The 17255-nt window shown below is 39.8% G+C and overlaps 1 protein-coding gene across 8 annotated transcripts in view; it reads left to right on the plus strand.

Annotated features, from left to right (window-relative positions):
• The window catches only part of DIO2 (iodothyronine deiodinase 2), a 209639-nt gene extending 193700 nt beyond the window's left edge, over positions 1 to 15939 (plus strand). For 6 of the 8 annotated variants that reach the window (XM_057488251.1, XM_036882342.2, XM_057488250.1 and 3 more), the window contains 2 exons: positions 2271 to 2600; positions 10335 to 15939. In XM_057488251.1, the coding sequence (XP_057344234.1) occupies positions 2379 to 2600; positions 10335 to 10913 (801 nt within the window). In that variant the 5' untranslated portion in view covers positions 2271 to 2378 and the 3' untranslated portion in view covers positions 10914 to 15939. Of the gene's footprint in view, positions 1 to 1716; positions 1991 to 2270; positions 2601 to 10334 lie in introns of those variants that run through there. The other 2 variants (XM_036882343.2, XM_057488255.1) reach the window with 2 other exon arrangements.
• Positions 15940 to 17255: the final 1316 nt, after the last annotated feature.

The raw sequence follows: 17255 nt of genomic DNA on the forward strand, positions 1-17255 counted from the left end.
AAGAGTTGGATTTTAAAGAAAACAAAGAGTGGTGAGGGGTTCATCAGTGGGGTGGGCCACACCCAAGTCCACCAGGATGCACAATTCTGGGGTGCCCCAGTCATCTCATTTTGTGTGGGAATGGTGCCCTCTAGTGTGGAGCAATGCAGGCCCATTCATCCATTCAGTATGTCCTGTTGAACTAAACTATGTGCCAGGCATGGTGCAACTACTGCTGAGAAATAGCAATGGACAAAGCAGACAGGAATCCCTGGTCTCATGGAACCTAAAGACACTCTCATTAGATTTTTTTTTTTGGAAGGTAAGAGCACCATGACAAACAAAATGCACATACATGCAGAATTTGGCCCATGGGTCCACCAATTAATGACTTCTGTTCTAGGTTTTTATATTATTTCTGTGTTCTTACAGGGCTTAGTCACAGGAAGAAAACACAAAAATGTACTGACCACAGGTTTACACCCATTACTTAGCTCATGCTTAATGAGAGCTTTATGTACATAGAAAAGTCAGTTCATTAATTTTCAATTAAAATTCTATATTCACACCCAGTGTCTGTTACTGGCCATTTCTTCTTCCAAGAAAACATAATTCCTAGAGATGATCTGTTAGGTCAGTGAGGAAGGAAAACTAGAATGAGGTGGGGGTCATGGCGTTCTGCCAAAGCATTGTGTGCTGAAATACCTGTCCTGGAGACCAGCGGGAGAGGGGAGCCATTGAGTCATGTTCAGTGTAGCTCTTGACCCAACTCAAAGCCTGCTCCTAACCACCTACAAATTTAATTAAAAGTTTTTTTCGAGGAAAATTCCCTGAAGTGTCAGGTCTGTTAGGGGTTATGTTAACAGAAGCGGGGGACCTGCAGAATTTAAAGAGCACTCTTGTAAAGAATTTATTTCTCAGCCTTAAGGCATCTAAAGGCCATTGGGTGGGAAGTTGTCATTTAATCTGCAGATAGGCAAAATGGAACTAAAAGATCTGGTCACCTAGCTACTTTCCTGTCTGGAAGATTTTAGTTTTCTTTTTTTATTGGAAACTTCCATAAACTGAGAAGAAATCTTGAATTTATTTCTGTCATAATGTTTAGGGAAGTGCTGTGATGATACATGAAGAGTTTAAAAGGTTTTCACCTCACAACTCTGAATTTTCTTAAATAAGATCATGATTCAAAAATATTTAAAGCACCTAGGTTCACAAATATGACAAGAGAAAGTCACAGTATAAAAGTATGAAGACTGAATGTAAGCATTTACATCTTCCAAGAAATAAGGCAGAGACTGTCTATGATTCCTCTTGTTCTTTTCTACCTGCCTTCCAGGATCCTTTCTTTTCAAAACCTCTTATAAATGAACAACAACAATAATAATAGTAATAATTAGAGGAGAGAGTGTTTTCTTATCAATCTACAGTATATTAAATTACTTTTCCCAAAGTTTGGAAGCATTTCCTGAAAACTGTCAAAGGTACTAATTTTTTTCTCTCTCTCTCTCTCTCTTTAAATCACAAAGCAAAATTCCACTGTCCCTCGGGGCCCCCCCTTCTTCTAAAAAAAGAAAAAAAAAAGTCGGGTTTTGCTTTCCTATTCACTGCAGTCCTGGCCAAAGTAAAGCCCTCTTTCTCAATGACGTCAAGATCTTTACCAAGATTAGGCTTTCATTTCTCTATTGCAGCAATTAGCCAGGGAATGTATAAAAGGCTTCAGGGAGACTCACTGGGCTGCAGAGAGAGGCACTTTGCACCACAAGACAGCAGCAAGGAAAAGCCAGAGGGAGTGGGGAAGAGAGGAGGCAGGCGCTCCTGGTGAAGGGAGTGAGACAGGCTGGGAGAAAAGCAGAAAGTGTGTGTAAAAGGAAGTAAAGAAGGGGAAAAAAACTACCCTTTAAAGCACAGTTTTAAAACTCTGGCAATTCAAGAAAGAAACAGGCTATGTTTCTGAACATAGAGACAATGAAAAGCTAAAGAATATTTTGCAAACTCTGCCACAGTCTCATAGGTACTTGGAAATGAAAGTAGAACAGCTTGCCTTTAACCGGCTCTGAGAGGGGTAACTAACTGGATTGGGGACGGTGCGCCAGTTTTTTTTTTTTTTTAAACATCTTAAATCCTGAAAAAAAAAAAAAAAGCTGCAGCTCCGAATTGAATGAATTGATGGGCACACTCCAACTGCTGGGCTGGAGAAACTGGACTTAGTCTTGCCATTTCTGCTTCTTTGAAAAAGGAGACAACTTGGGCTTCCTTTTAATTTAGTTTTTCTCCTTCTCCCCCCACCCCAGCCTTCCCTCTTATCTCCTCCACCCCCTCTATCACCACCACCCCCTATTAAATAAGAGGGTGAAGGGGAACGAGAGCGCACAAGGGAACCGACTCAGGAGGCAGAGAAGATGGGCATTCTCAGCGTAGACTTGCTGATCACACTGCAAATTCTGCCAGTTTTTTTCTCCAACTGCCTCTTCCTGGCACTCTATGACTCGGTCATTCTCCTCAAGCACGTGGTGCTGCTGCTGAGCCGCTCCAAGTCCACTCGCAGGGAGTGGAGGCGCATGCTGACCTCAGAGGGAATGCGTTGCATCTGGAAGAGCTTCCTCCTGGACGCCTACAAACAGGTGAGCTGCGCCCGGAGGGGCCTCTGCGGGCGGGGTGAGGGCTGGTGGTGTGGGGCCCAAGGCCATGCGAGCCTCGGGTGAGACTGGGGAGCCCTAACTGGGGGCCTCCTGTTAGGCTCAAGGGAGCCCCTGCCTTGCCTTTACACCTGTCCAAAGTTGTATTTGGGGGAGAACAGGCTTTAAGTTGTAATGACTCTGTGTGACCCAGTAAGGAGTCTTTCTAATAAGGTTAATGTCTTGCTGCGATTTTGCAGAAGAGGATATTTGTACAGGTAGAGGAACGTGGGAAAAACTCAGGAAATGTTGGGAGAAGGGGGACACGGCTGCGTGTCATCTGCTCTTGTCCCAAGTGGCGATTTTGAGGTCTTACTTGAGGAGAGGCTATGTGACGTGTGTTAGGAAGGACAGTTCAGTGGGTGGGCACTGAAAAGCACGGGAGGAAAGCATACGTTGCTCCAAACTCTCAGACATTGACCAGACTTAAGTGGTTCCAGCAGATGGGATTCGGCATACTAGGCTCCTCGCTTCTGATAGAGGAAAGAGTTAATGAAAGCCAGCCTGTGTGCAGTGTCATCCTCTGTATTGATTTTTGATTTGCAACCTTTTGAAGTGGTTATCAGGCACTGAGTTGTTACTAGATATCCATTTGCCAAAGAAAGATCTGAGAAAGGGCTGTCAGAAATCTAGACTTTGTAAGGGACTCACACTTGTTTTGTTTCTCAAAAGTAAAATGAGTTGTCTTAGGAAAAAACAGGTAGGTCTGTGGCTCAGGACAATCTTCAAGCTGTTATGACACATGCCCTGAGCGCTGCAGCTGTGGCCTCATGTACCTAAGAAGCCCTGTCCCAAGGGCTGCTCTCTCAAAACCAGAGCGGGTGACCTTTTTTTTCTAAGTGAGGAATGCTGGCATTCCAGGCTTTTGGCAACTTGGAGATATTGGTAGAACATCCTCAGTTCAGATCTTAAAAGGCAGAGAGGAACACTTTGGCACTGGTCCTCTGTCAGCTTGTCCCTTCCTTCTCCACCCCTCAAACGTCTCTGTGCTTAAGAATTGGCTCATTTGGCAAAAGTCGCTACCAAATTAGACAATCTTGGTTTTCCCTACCAGTGTGGGGAACCTTGTCCAAGATGCCAGGGAAAGGAATTTGAGAGGAATGTGGAAGCCAGTGAACTAATACATCAGAAACAGATTGGAAATTCAGAATGAAATAGAGTGGAGGGATTAAGTCCTCCATAAATAAACACTAGAAAAATAAACCTACGTACCAAGGAAGGAAAAGAAGTAACTTCCAGTCACAAAGAATCCAGAGCAGGGTTGTTCCACTGGAAAAAAATCAAGAAGAAAATATCCATTGGGAAATAGGAAAGTCTTAGGACAGTATGTATATTTGTTATTGAGAGTAACCTGCAGAAGGTTTGTATTCGTTGTCCTAAAGACAGGAGACTAGTAAAGGCTCTTGTTAGGAAGTGGAAATTCCTTCGTAATAATAATCTGGAACGATGCTCAAAGTTCTAACAAAGAAAGCTCATGTATTTTGTGTATGTGAGGCGAATGGGAGAGGTGGGGAGGAGATACTGGGACGACCATTTCATTTCCACCAATGTTGTGAAGGTTTTCTATTTTGTTTTGGGGGGTAGAGAATTTGGAAGAGGGTGGGGAATACACAAGTATGTCAGGCATATTATTAGTTAGGAGTTCCCTCATTTACCTCTGTCTTTTGTGGGTTCGTGTGTTTTGTAGGAAATAACATGCTAATATCTGTGGCTGATCTTAGCATATTAACTCTTAACTTTTTTTTAAAGACAACTGACTTTTGCCTATAAAAGAAAGTCACTACTTGGGAGGGAGACTTTTACTTTATATACATATATGCTTATATAAATATCTTTCACATATACTATGAGGGCTGTGATGTTACTCAAAAATAGTGAATTTTTTCTCTTATTGAGCAATTCGTTGACATAAAAAGGAAAAAGCAAGTGCCTCTTCAGTAAACTTCATTATTTAGATTTTCACTAGTGTATGGTATACCATTGTGATGTTATGTTGTTACTCCAGGTAGTTGAGAAGGATGAATGATTTGTTTGTTTGCATATGGCATGTCTCTTCCTCTCCTGTATTGCTTCTGAGTACTGATTTGATTGGTGACCAAGTTCATGACTGATGTTATTATATTTGCTTTTAATGATTTATATAATAGCGACCAAGAGAAGAAGCAACCCAAGAACCCATATATCCAGATACAAGACTGGACTGGGTGTATAATGAATGGAAGCACTGTGAACACAGTTTGCACTGAATTCAGGTCTGCTTCTGTTTCCAAGTATGACAAGGGTAGTGGTGGCTGTGGTGAAATTTGAGGGCCACTGAGAATCTCTGAAGAAGGTTGAATCACTGCTTTGCAGGCTCTTGTCATCTGTGCTGCCATCTTTGGGTGCAGCCATTTCTAGAGACACCCTGGGAGAGGTTCTGTCTGAGCTGGCATCAGAGTATTTCACAGTCCTGCCTTGCATTATTTTGAGGTTGCCACCCTCAGAAGCAGATTTTTCCAGGAGGAGGGGTGTGTGCCCATATGATACAGTTCTGCCTGCCATTTCTAATTCCCTTTGCTGTTGAACGATAGATAGTTGGGGAGATAGTTAGAGAAAGTGCAGTAAAAGTGTTTGACTCCTGCAACAGAATAAAACAGAATAAAACAAAAAGCCCTTCTTCATTAAAATGTTGGATGGAATTTTAAATTAACGTGATAGGAAAGCTTTTGAAGATAATTTGGGTTTGGTTAGAGGGAGTTCCAATGCATAGTTTTGATGAAAAAAGAACATCTACACGGACTTGTGGAAAGACTGAGGTGAATAACAGATATTTGTAATTTTAAGTTTCCCTCGTAAGTGTCATTGCATCTAACACTGCATCCTTGTGCTGGCGCTCCAAGGCTCAAAAATGCAACCAATAAGCCAACTACCCTGTCTGGGGGCCTGGCTCCTACCTAAATGAAGTGCAAAAGTAAACACACACTATAGATGCTGACAAGCAGTTTAGCTTATACACACTTAATATTGCAGTGGCACAGAAAACATATTCATTTGAACATATAATTTTGGTTTGAAAGAGTCTCTTTAACATTCTCTTCCTCCTCTTCATTCACCTCAAACCTTTTGACACTAGTTTCTACAATAGAACATGGCACTTTTAAGAGAGAAACATTCCCAAAAGAACACAAAAAAGGCCAAGCCACAGCTTGTCCATCACTTCGATAAAACGCTGGGAAGGAGAGAGCTTAGAGCTGTACTTTCAAGGTACGAATCAAAAAGAGAATGGCCAAAGGGGAATTGAACTCAGAGGAAAGGGTAGGTGGCTTATTCTTTAAGTGATTTATTTGTGCAGTTTGGATGTAAATGGTTAAACCACATTTATGGGGACATTGATGGAGACTGGTCATTACGCCAAGAATTTGAAATGTCCTGAAAGTTAATAAAGTCACTCCAGGGCTTTTGATAACAAGAAGGATGTGTAAAAATTGTTCTGCCACCCACCCCCATTTTTATCATTTGCTTTACTTTCGATCATGAGATTAGGGGATATTTTGTCCAGAAGCCTTTCTCAGGCTGTGGAAAAGAAAAAACAAAAAAAAAAACAAGGTTAGTAGTATATGCTCTGTTTCTAGGTTCTACTTAATGAAAGTTCTTTCTTCTTTTCCCCTGCTCTGCATTTCCCAGTCCACATGCTAAAACACGATTATCCTTTTCCCCACAGATAGAACACCTTCAGCAAATGTTATCCCATCGTCAAGGGAATCAAGTTTATATAAAGGCCACATATTCACACTCTCTTTCATATTTGCAAATATAGCTATCACAATATTTGAGCTCCGCCCAGAGATATTCCATGTTGTAAAAATGCAAACCCTTTGTTCACCTCCCCTGTTGGTGTTGCGTTGATGTTGATTTCAAAAGCGGAAGAAAGAATGACTGTATGAGAGCTGATGAAAGAGATAAAAGTCAGTGATGGTGATACTATATTCTACATGTGTCCTGTCTGATCCTTGGAATAAAGAGACCCTTTGGGAACATCGGAACTTCAAGACCAATTAGTGGAAATGATGCCTCTTGTGTTTGAGCATTAAATACTGGGCAGGGCTCTCTTCAGAGCAGCTCATGCTGGCAAGGAAAGAGGTACCGACCTAATTACTGTTCCGCAAGAGTAAAAAATGCCTTTTGAATGCCTCTTTGGCAAATATGTCTCATTAAGGCCAAAAACCAAACACAAACTCTCCAAGAAGGAGAAATTAAGATGATAGGTAACTTGTGGCCAGGAGACTTTCTGTGCCACTGTGGGAAATTAAAATAAAGTTTGGGAATACCAGGGGATGGCTTGTTTTCGTTGAGCTGCTTTCCTGCAGCCTCACTGTTATTAGGAGACGAACTTCTTCACCATTTTGGCTCTTTTTCAAGGAATGCTTTGCTCCTGGGGAAAGCAAAGAATCTTCTGTCATTGAAGACAATGGTGATTTTTTTCCCATTCTGTGTCAGCAGGGTGCATAACCAAGCAAATCAGGGAATTCTCCATTTGAAACCCTGGTCATAATAGGAATTTCATTTTCCTGGTGATCAAATGAGAAGATGAGAAATGAACAATGATATCTGTCCAAAGATGTTTTTTTTTTTCAATTTAAGGCAAACTTTTGATTTTTAAAATTTCTGAAGTTTTTTTCTTTATTGTTTCTGCATTGTTCTCCATCAGCAGGTTTCAGCAAAGATGACAAATTTTATGATTAGTATATGATGCTTATAAAAGCAGACTACTGGTCTACTCACACTTGGTCTTACAAATCATGGGTGTGTGTGTGGGTGTGTGTGTGTTTCTTTCATAGTTTTATTAAGAGCATTGATCGTACCTATACATTTTCTCTTACCTGGTCACCCTCATGAACATATCTGCATATGACATTTTAGAGTGCAGTAGGTTCCCATGGCTGCTCAACAAAATAGAGGGTTGGCTGCTTTGATTTTATGCACTGACCAGCTGAGATGAAGAACAGATCAACAGCATTTGGCACTGGTTATGGCAGAACTCTACAGGAGGGGTCTAGGATGCACATTTCTAAAATACTTACTTCAGTGAGCATATCCATCACCCCAATATGATTAGTTCATTGCAGATCAAGGTTGTTAAGTGTAAAATTCTTCACTGACCCCCTGCCGATGAGTATAACTATCATTCACTCAATAATTCATTCAAAATGCCAAAGCCCACATATAAAGATAATCATGTATGTGGTAGCTTTTCTAATTTTTAATTTTACAGTGAAGATGTTGTAGTTGTTCTAAATTTTCTAAGGTAAACTAGTCTGTCTTTTGGAAGGAGCTTATGTGGCTGAACTATACACTATCACTAAGAAGAGGAAGGTACTCTAACTTTCCAAGAAAATTAACTACAGGTAACAAGAGAGTCCCTGTGACCAAAGGATCAAATGAGATTATTCAGTTGAATAATCAGGAATAATGCAAGGATCAACAGTTCTGCCTGGGTGAGAGTCAGGCGCATGGAAGACCTATTTACGAGACCACACAATTGTCTGTAGGTCTTAATAATGACTCCAAAAAGCTGATGGGTGTTTTCATCGCCCCAGAACCTGCAGGTCTGTGGTCCAGCGGTGATTTTTCTCCTGTGTAAGGGTCGCTCACTTAACAAGAAGTAGCTACAACTGGTGGATTTCGACTGATCTGAATGAATTCAGATCTTTATATCACACTATGTTGAATAGAGCACAGCGACCCTGTTAAAAGCAGCCCTCCTAGAATCGTTCTTGCTGTGTTAAGTGGGAAAGATCTAACAAGAAGGTGATAGGTGTGCCAAACCACCACCTAAACCTACAAAGAAGTACAAAAAGGACACATAGATTAAATTTTTATCATATGCATACCTTTAAATTTAAAGTATATTTTAAGTGTAACTGCTATAAAATAATCCAGCTAAAATTGAATTATTAGGTTTCTCCGTCTAGTATCACTCACAAATTAGCCATGAAAATTAATATAAATAAAATAACTTCTACCCTGATGGTAGCTGAAGACAAATGTACTTATTTTAATCACACCAACAGTTTCCTTTTCTAAGAAGAAGATTAACATGCTAAGATTTCTTTTAGAAAACTGATACTACTTGTTTAAAGCCTGCCCTGCTAGGATTTTCCAGAAGGAAAAGAAAAGACTTCTTTAATTCTTTTTCTCCAGTTAAAATGAAATATGCATTAACATTAGAAGCTTCTGAATAAAAGCCCTTGGGTGTTTTATATCAGTTTGGATTGTTGAGTCTTTAACTATTCACTTCTAAGTGACTTCAATTAACAGCGGTGGTATACGTGGCTATATTTATATGAGGGGAATCAGTCAATCCACTTGGAAGTGTTTTGTAATATTAAGGATAGTGTATAAAAATCAATCGTACTGTCGTAAGTTGCCCCTAATGTTATTGGCTTTGATTAAACCATTCTAGGAGAAGATCCAGTTGTGTTAATTCAAAGCAAAGTAATTGGTTCTTTTATGTTGCCTGCTTTTATTATCAATTTACATATCCAAAGGCCAGCAAACTTTCTTTGAGTCTGTGTTCAACTATTTAAACCCATGCAAGGGAAGCAAAGAACACAGTTTGCTTCTACACCTCTTCTGCCTAAGTATTTTATAATTCAGAGGAGTTTGTTAGTAAAATGCATGGTAGAAAAGTAAATGGTTTGTGACTTCCTAGATAAAAAGTGTGAAGCAAACAGAACAGCACATGACAAATGAGAAATTAAAGGTAGAATTCTGGAATAATCATATATTTTTGTTCAGATGTTTGTTTGATAGACATGGTGAGGTTCTAGGCATAAGAACCCCAAAGTAAGCCATAGCTGTGGAAACCTCCAGGGAGGATTATACTAAGGAGAGCTCAAATCACTTCTAGGGATAAGCTTTTTAAACATAGAGTTGTGCAGGACAGATAGTGTTCTGTTTCTCATGTTGCTAATAATGGCAGCATATACCCACACAGTGGTTTATAGTATACAAAGAGTTCTTTTCCTCCTGTTAGCCTCCAAAAATGTTTGAGGAATACAGGCATTATTATTACTGTTTTACAGATAGTTATGGTTGAAGTACTAAAGAGGGTAAATGGGAGTAGCCCTTCTTTAAAGTGGTGGACGCCAGGTTTTCTAGCTCTGACCAAGAATAGAGCCCATGGGTATCATTGTTCATTGGTTGAAATTCAATGATGTAGCATCATGCTAAGAAAATAAGGGTCTTTCCTGCGTATTCAGAATTCAAAATGGGAATTCAGAAAGAGGTACCTGCGCCCCACGACTCTGATCATTTGTCTTAAAGTAGGCCATCCACTTTTAACTTTGAAAATGAAGCCAGTTGATCATTTGTTATATGATGTGTGCTAACACTGACAGCCTAGCAAGGATAGCAGAGTATCAGGCTCAGTGTAGTTAGGAAAGGTTAACTGCTGTGCCTGTAATGATGAAAATAATTACCTTCAGTGACTGTACAGAACAGAAAGACCTTGTTCTCTTTAGGACCATTCTTTACATTGTATACAATCATGCCTCTTCATTCAGTATATGTTTACCACACCCTCTGAAGGAAATACCACATTTTATTAGAGCTAATTCTTTTTAGACAGAGTGAACTGAAGAGACCATGTGTTTAATAAGGTATTTTTTCCCTCTTTTTAAAAATTTTTTTCACCCCCAGGTGAAACTGGGTGAAGATGCCCCCAATTCCAGTGTGGTGCATGTGTCCAGTCGTGAAGGAGGTGACAACAGTGGCAGTGGTGCCCAGGAGAAGGTAACTGATGGAGCCGAGTGCCACCTTCTCGACTTTGCCCGCCCGGAGCGCCCACTGGTGGTCAACTTTGGCTCAGCCACTTGACCTCCTTTTACCAGCCAGCTGCCAGCCTTCCGCACACTGGTGGACGAGTTCTCATCAGTGGCTGACTTTCTCTTGGTCTACATTGATGAGGCTCATCCTTCAGACGGCTGGGCGGTGCCTTCTCTGTCTTTTGAGGTAAAGAAGCACCGGAACCAGGAAGACCGATGTGCCGCAGCCCAGCAGCTCCTGGAGCGTTTCTCCTTGCCGCCCCAGTGCCAAGTTGTGGCTGACCGCATGGACAATAATGCCAATGTAGCTTACGGGGTAGCCTTTGAACGTGTGTGTATTGTGCAGAGACAGAAAATTGCTTATCTGGGAGGAAAGGGCCCCTTCTGCTACAACCTTCAAGAAGTCCGGCGTTGGCTGGAGAAGAATTTCAGCAAGAGATGAAATCTAAATTAGCTTGTTAAAAGTATGGTTGTAAAAGAGCTTTTTTTTTTTTTTAAGTTATGTAAAAGAAAAGAAACTATGACCTGAATCCACTATTTCAACTGAGTCCTACTGTCTCCCCGAAAGACGGGACTTTACATGTCAGAAGAACATAAACGTCTAACATCTCAATACTTCTTTCACAATTCACAGGGCACTTGGCTACATTGCAGCCCCATCACTTTTCTTTGTGGTGAAAAGTGGTGAATGAAAAGATCCCGACATGGAGAGGAAGAAACCCTGTTTCAGTCTGTTTCAGTGTTCTGCCTTGAAGGAAGAAGTGATACAGCTGATGCATGCTTTGGGACCTGAAGAAAAGACTTAGCACAATAATTACTATGTTAGGGAAGTTCTATCCCTGCTAGTATAAGGGGCATTGCCTAGCCTTTATTCATCATGGATAGAGCCCAACTGCAAAATTCCCAAATATTTACTTAACAATGAATCCTTGAACACAGGCCATGTGTTTGGCACATACGGGAGAAGTTTCTGATGTTCTGGTTTGTAGCCGTGTAGTGCTCTATGCCAGTCTCATTATCACAAAGCTCGCCTGGGTATTTTGCAGACATCAAGAAAGATTCCGACCTGAAGGGTTAAAATGAATGTAAAATCTGAGGGTTACTTTCTAGACAGATGGGAAAAATGCCACAAGAAAAGGTGACAGAAAAATTGGGAGACTTCATAGAGTTTCACCTTGAGGCTATAGAGTGGGACTAATTTGTTTGCCACAGAAACATGGAAACATACACACGGCCAGAAAAAGAAGCAGTTCAACTAGAAGTAGCATAGAGGATATACATATGAAATCAGTGTATTTGTCATATACTCCTAGATTGAGCGAGAGAGGGGGATTGAAAGGGAAAAGAAAAACACACTTCAATATTTGTATTTTTGAGGATCTTCTTTGTGGAACCAATTACTTTTTGAAACATGTTTGTGGTATGCATATTTTCAGTGGGTGAATTATACCCCATGTTACTGGTGAAACAAAACCAGTATGTCCAGTGGTCCTGACCTGTCCCTCTCCATTCCTACAGTTACGATGTGGCCCCACTCACTCTTGGTCTCCGTATCCACAGTGGTGTTCTCTGAATGTATACTCTGCAGCTCAGAAATGTTTATCCAAATTCTCAGCTGCAGCACCACTTTCCAAAGTGGGTGAACTATAAGGCATGATAGGTTTAAACAAACAGGTTTCTTTGGTTGCAAAATAGAAGAAGAGAAAGTTAAGATCATTCCCACAAGTAATTTTGAAGCTTTTGATACAAGGCAACCCTCAGTGGTGTGGAATTTGGTAAAGTGGAATTTCCATTTCCATTTGAATTTGAACTTGGATCTTCCTTTGTTTCTGTGAGCTGAGTGAGGTCTAGGAATCTAAGGCCTCCATAGTACATTATTATAATGCTATTTTAATATATATATATGCATATACCATATTTCTCTTTAAAAGCACTGTAGTTTTACCTATAAATAATATAATATCTAAATAACATAATCCCTGAAGACTAGACCAGTCAATTTGTATCATAGATTTTTTATTGTAAATTTGAGGATGCTATCAACTCATAGTATATGGTTGTATTGATATGTACCATCAAAGGTTTTTATAACCATTCCATTAATAATTGAATCATAAAATAAAGTTAATAGAAAAAGATATCTCAAGTTGCAAATACCTTCCTGAACTATTTACCTGAAATGAGAAAAAAGTGTGAACAGAATGTGCATAAAAAATATATATTTTAAAAACTGGAGCAACATATCAGTCATATCACTAATTTATTGTATAGATAGTAAAGCACTATTTTAACTGGTTATTTATTTGCTGCAACATTTAAACTTTCCAGTGTCTTAAATTTTATAAAACATACTGCTCCCCCCCAAAAAATAGTAAATTTTGAAAATATGATGTTATTTAACAAATTTCTGGAAAATCACATTGAGAACAAATTATTTCATAGTCCCCAGTTGTTAAATCCTATATTCCAGCTTATCAGTGGGCCCACTGATTGTTATTTTCAAAATGGTGTTGAGATTTATGTGGTACCCTAGAGAAGTAAAATGAGAAATTGGTGGCAGCATTCTTACACTGTTGTCCTTAAACTTCCCCTTTGTTCTGTGTACAGTAATGGAACAGGATGTCGGAGAAACTGGTGGGGGGATGAGATTTGGCTGAGGTAGTGCTGGTTGTCTGGGAAAAAGGATGATGGAAACATCACCCTTTTGTGATACATTTCTTTTAAAGAAAGAGAAGATTGTGTGTGAGCAGTTCCTCTCTGTGAGGATAGTCCTATGGAGAAATGAAGCAGAAGTAAACATATAAAGGCATAGGCTGAATATCAGGGAAAAAGATATGTTCAATAGAACATAGAAGAGTTACTGGAATAAAGGCCATGGGGGCCAATGGAGAAAGAGAATTGACAAAGCTCAGGAATCCTAACACTATGTAGAAAGGCTTGGTGTTATCAGAGTTATGATAAGCCTGTAATTATCTAGACTTCTAGACTATTTTTCTCAACATAAACTTTAATGATTTCCTATGGTGTATTTTTTTAGGAACTAAACAAGAACTCATTTGCAATAGAGGAGAATCAATGCTTAGCTGATATGCTCAGAGATATTATTAAATTGTCAATACGCACCCCACCTACCCTGTCTTTTATAAAGTATGTTCTCTGAAGAATTGTAGTTCATATAGATGAAAGTTTGAGTTCTTTTTCTTAGTACCTAAACAGTTTCTCCCCATAGGCTATGTTTACATGGAGCAATCAGTTTAGCCTTTGAACTGAGTTAGCTTGTCTGTTATTGAAACAGTTTCCAAGAACTTTTACATATTATCATAGAATCTGGATTTACTCAAACATTTAGTGTTTGAAAGACTTACTGTTCAAAACTTACTTTATTTTATTGCTTAGAGAAAATATTAGTGGAATCAACAGTGAGTTTCTTGATTGGGCATGAAATGAAATGCCCATTAATATAGAAATAATAATATAGAAGTGTTTGATACAGACATAAAAGTGTAACTGACCTCTTTAGAGGCAGATTAATAACTGTTCGCTTTATATAGCTAAAGTGACAGTCATTTAACTTATGATTTTTTTATTCATGTTTTGGATCTGCTGGTTCTATGTCTTTGTAGAATGTACCTCGGGTTTTTGGTAATATGAAGTTCTAAATGACCTACTGATTTAGTTAAATTCTGTCATTAACCAGTTAATGCCTGGTCTGTGATCAAGGAGAGAGGAAGAGCCTGCTGTCTTCCATTTTGCCTGAGTGTATTTCACTATTTGGGCTCTTGAATAAAAATTATGTAATATGGTGAGGTCATGCATGGGTACTATCTTACTACATAAAATACCAGAGGGGGCAGGTTAAAGATAGTGTCTATGCCTTTGGGGGAATTCCCAGCTAGATACAAGGTACCCTTAGCATGCCCTGCAGGCTCTGTCCATAGCAAGAGGTATGCACTGATGTACAGGACTTCCCATTCCATAGATTACATGAGGATGAACCTGAAGACTTATTCCATCTGACCTCTGGCTCGTGGGTAGGAGAATAAGCTTAAAGAGAATCACAGGCCATTACAAAGGGGAAACCGTAGACAGCAACTTCTGTCCCATTGAAGGATTACTGTAAACTTTTAACAGCATTTAGAGCTTTTCAGATTATGCCTGATGGCATGTCTCTTGGCAATGGAGATTAACAGTGGGGATTTTAATTACAAGAAATTAAAAAAAAAAAAAGATTACCAAAAAACAGAGCTAAAATGTTTTTATTTATATTTCAAACTTCTCCCTACTTCCACCTTTATCTTAAAAATAGAAGCCAAATCCAGTCTCTGTATGTATGTCTAGAATGGGGCCTGCACACCAGTAGTGTGGTGATGGCACTCTTGTGGTAGTGTCTTGAGGTCAGTGATGAAAGGAGCTGGTGGAGCCTGGGAAAGTTAGTAACTGTGAAGAACTGGGCCTTGAAGGCTTGGCTTAGGAAGGTTTCTAAAGAAACGTCTTACCATTGGAGGAGACCTCCTGATAATCACTAGTGACGTTCAGGTAAGCCGAACGTACACTGGGCCACTTCTAATGCCTTATGTTTGAGAGAGACCCAAAGCAAGGCCCCAGACTCGAGAGACCCAGTTCTGTTCCAGCGTGAGTCTGAACCAATAGAAAGCAAACACATGCAGATATTTTCCCATAGGTTGGGGCTTGCTGCCTGTCTTGGGCAGCAGCCCCAGAGCCGCAAGGGTTTAATATTTACTAAGGAGACTTCAGAGACCCAGGAGCTGTTTAATGAAGTCACTATTTTGGCTCAAAATACCCTTTCCCCTGCAAAAGCAAACAGGTAAACACATAAGTGAAAGAAGCCCAGAGAGAGGGGGGTGGGAAACAAGTGAAATTCTCTCAAGACTTGTCCAGACCATGTTACTGGTCGGTGTAGTTTTTATGTGTTTTAGGACTGGAGGATGTGAAGACATGAGTATCCAGGACTTCATAACCAAAGCAATGAAAAGATATTGGGTAGGGAATGTTGGCCAGTTTTGTTTAGTTTTGCACCACATTGCCACCAGACTCTATCACTAGCCCAAATAATCGGGCACCCGAAGAGGGAGATGGCACTGGGCAGAGTTTTCCAGTGTGCGAATGATAACCACTGACGAAAGAGTCCGCGACTCAGTTAGTGGTTGGATGTAGTCACATTAGATTACCTCTGCCCATCTTTGTCTCCCTGGCAAGGGGACTATTCGGGGCATGATGTAGGAGTACTGGGGGTGCATGTGGTGAGAATGCACGTGTGTAGATCTCTGCTTCTCAGTCGCAGAAACAGAAATGCTCTGGAGATTATCAGTACAAAGAGAGTTATTATACTGGTGCTGAGTGGTACCTGTGCTTTTACAATTTGTTCTTGTATTTTAATAAACTTTGAATAAGAGAATAAAGTTACTCCTTGGTTCTATTGGTTTATTTTTTAAATTGCTTTCTAGACCTGGCCCCTGGCTGGAACACATTCATGGTTGACAAGGGAAAGAGAATCCATCATTCTGATATTTATTCCTTGGTATTTGTGGGCAAAGTCTCTGGTAAAGCCAGGTAGGTTATTTAAATCTAGTTCTGTGTGCCAGAGTCTTCAAGGAAATCAAGACAAGTTAAGAGAAAATCTTCAGATATTTTCCATATTCGTGAACAAGTTGCATACAGAATTCATGGAAAGGGGTCCGTTAAAGAGATGATGGAACAAACTTTTACTTCGTTATATTTACACCCCAGGTTTTCTACGTGTGATAAATAAATTTTCCAGGAAGTTGGTTAAAGCAGTGTACACACACACACACACATAACTTTTGCATACTGTGTGTGTGTGTACACTTATGTATGATATATACAAAATTTGTATGATTGGCAGTGTATTAATGTGGAATAAAAAATAACATTTCAACACATTTATATCAAGCACTTTCCACTCTGCGAAGGTGTAAAGGATATGAAGGGTTTACAGAGGCCCTGGCCTATTAATGACAAGGAATATATTTGTGGCTTGTTTAAATATGTGCATTTTGTTTCTGAAAACAAATGACTTAAACAAAATGTCGGTGTCTCTTGAGACTCTAGACTTGCTCATGATTTCCTACACACAATAATTTTATAATATTTGTAGTGTCTTATATCATATTCCAGAATTTTAATGGAAATGTGAAGAATGACTGCTTTGACAATTATTGATTGTTGACTCTTTGCAGGGTACAGTCTGTGCTAGGGTAATGGGATGTGTAAAAGCAGCAAAACTCACGAAGACAGGACTTCCTCAAGGAGCCTGTCATGGAACTGTCAAGACTCTGCAAGTGACAAAGTCAAATCAGTCTGCAAAAAAAAAAAAAAAGAAAAGAAAAGGAATTTATTGGCTGATATAACCAAATGCTAGAAATGGTTGAGATGAAACTCAGCTCAGGGACAGCTGGATCCAGGGACTTAGAAACCTTCCGTGCTTGCTAAGTCTTTTGTCTCTGCTCTTTTTTCCAGGGTGAGCTTTTTCTCTCTGACTAGCTTCTCCTTATATTGGGAGACCTGGCTGGGGGAAGTTCCTCACTTACATTACTTTCTTTTTAATTTTATGGCAAATAACATTATGTTAGTTGCAGGTGTACAGCATAATGATTCAATATTTGTATAATTTGCAAAATGATTATCATAGTCTAGGTGACTAGTAACATCCGTCACCATACATGGTGTGAACGAATTTCAGTCTGAAATGGACTGGAGAATATATCATGGAAAATCTCATGCATGTGCCCTCAGGGAAATGAAACTTAAGGACTGA

Source organism: Manis pentadactyla, chromosome 11, assembly GCF_030020395.1.
Source record: "Manis pentadactyla isolate mManPen7 chromosome 11, mManPen7.hap1, whole genome shotgun sequence".
NCBI lineage: Eukaryota > Metazoa > Chordata > Mammalia > Pholidota > Manidae > Manis > Manis pentadactyla.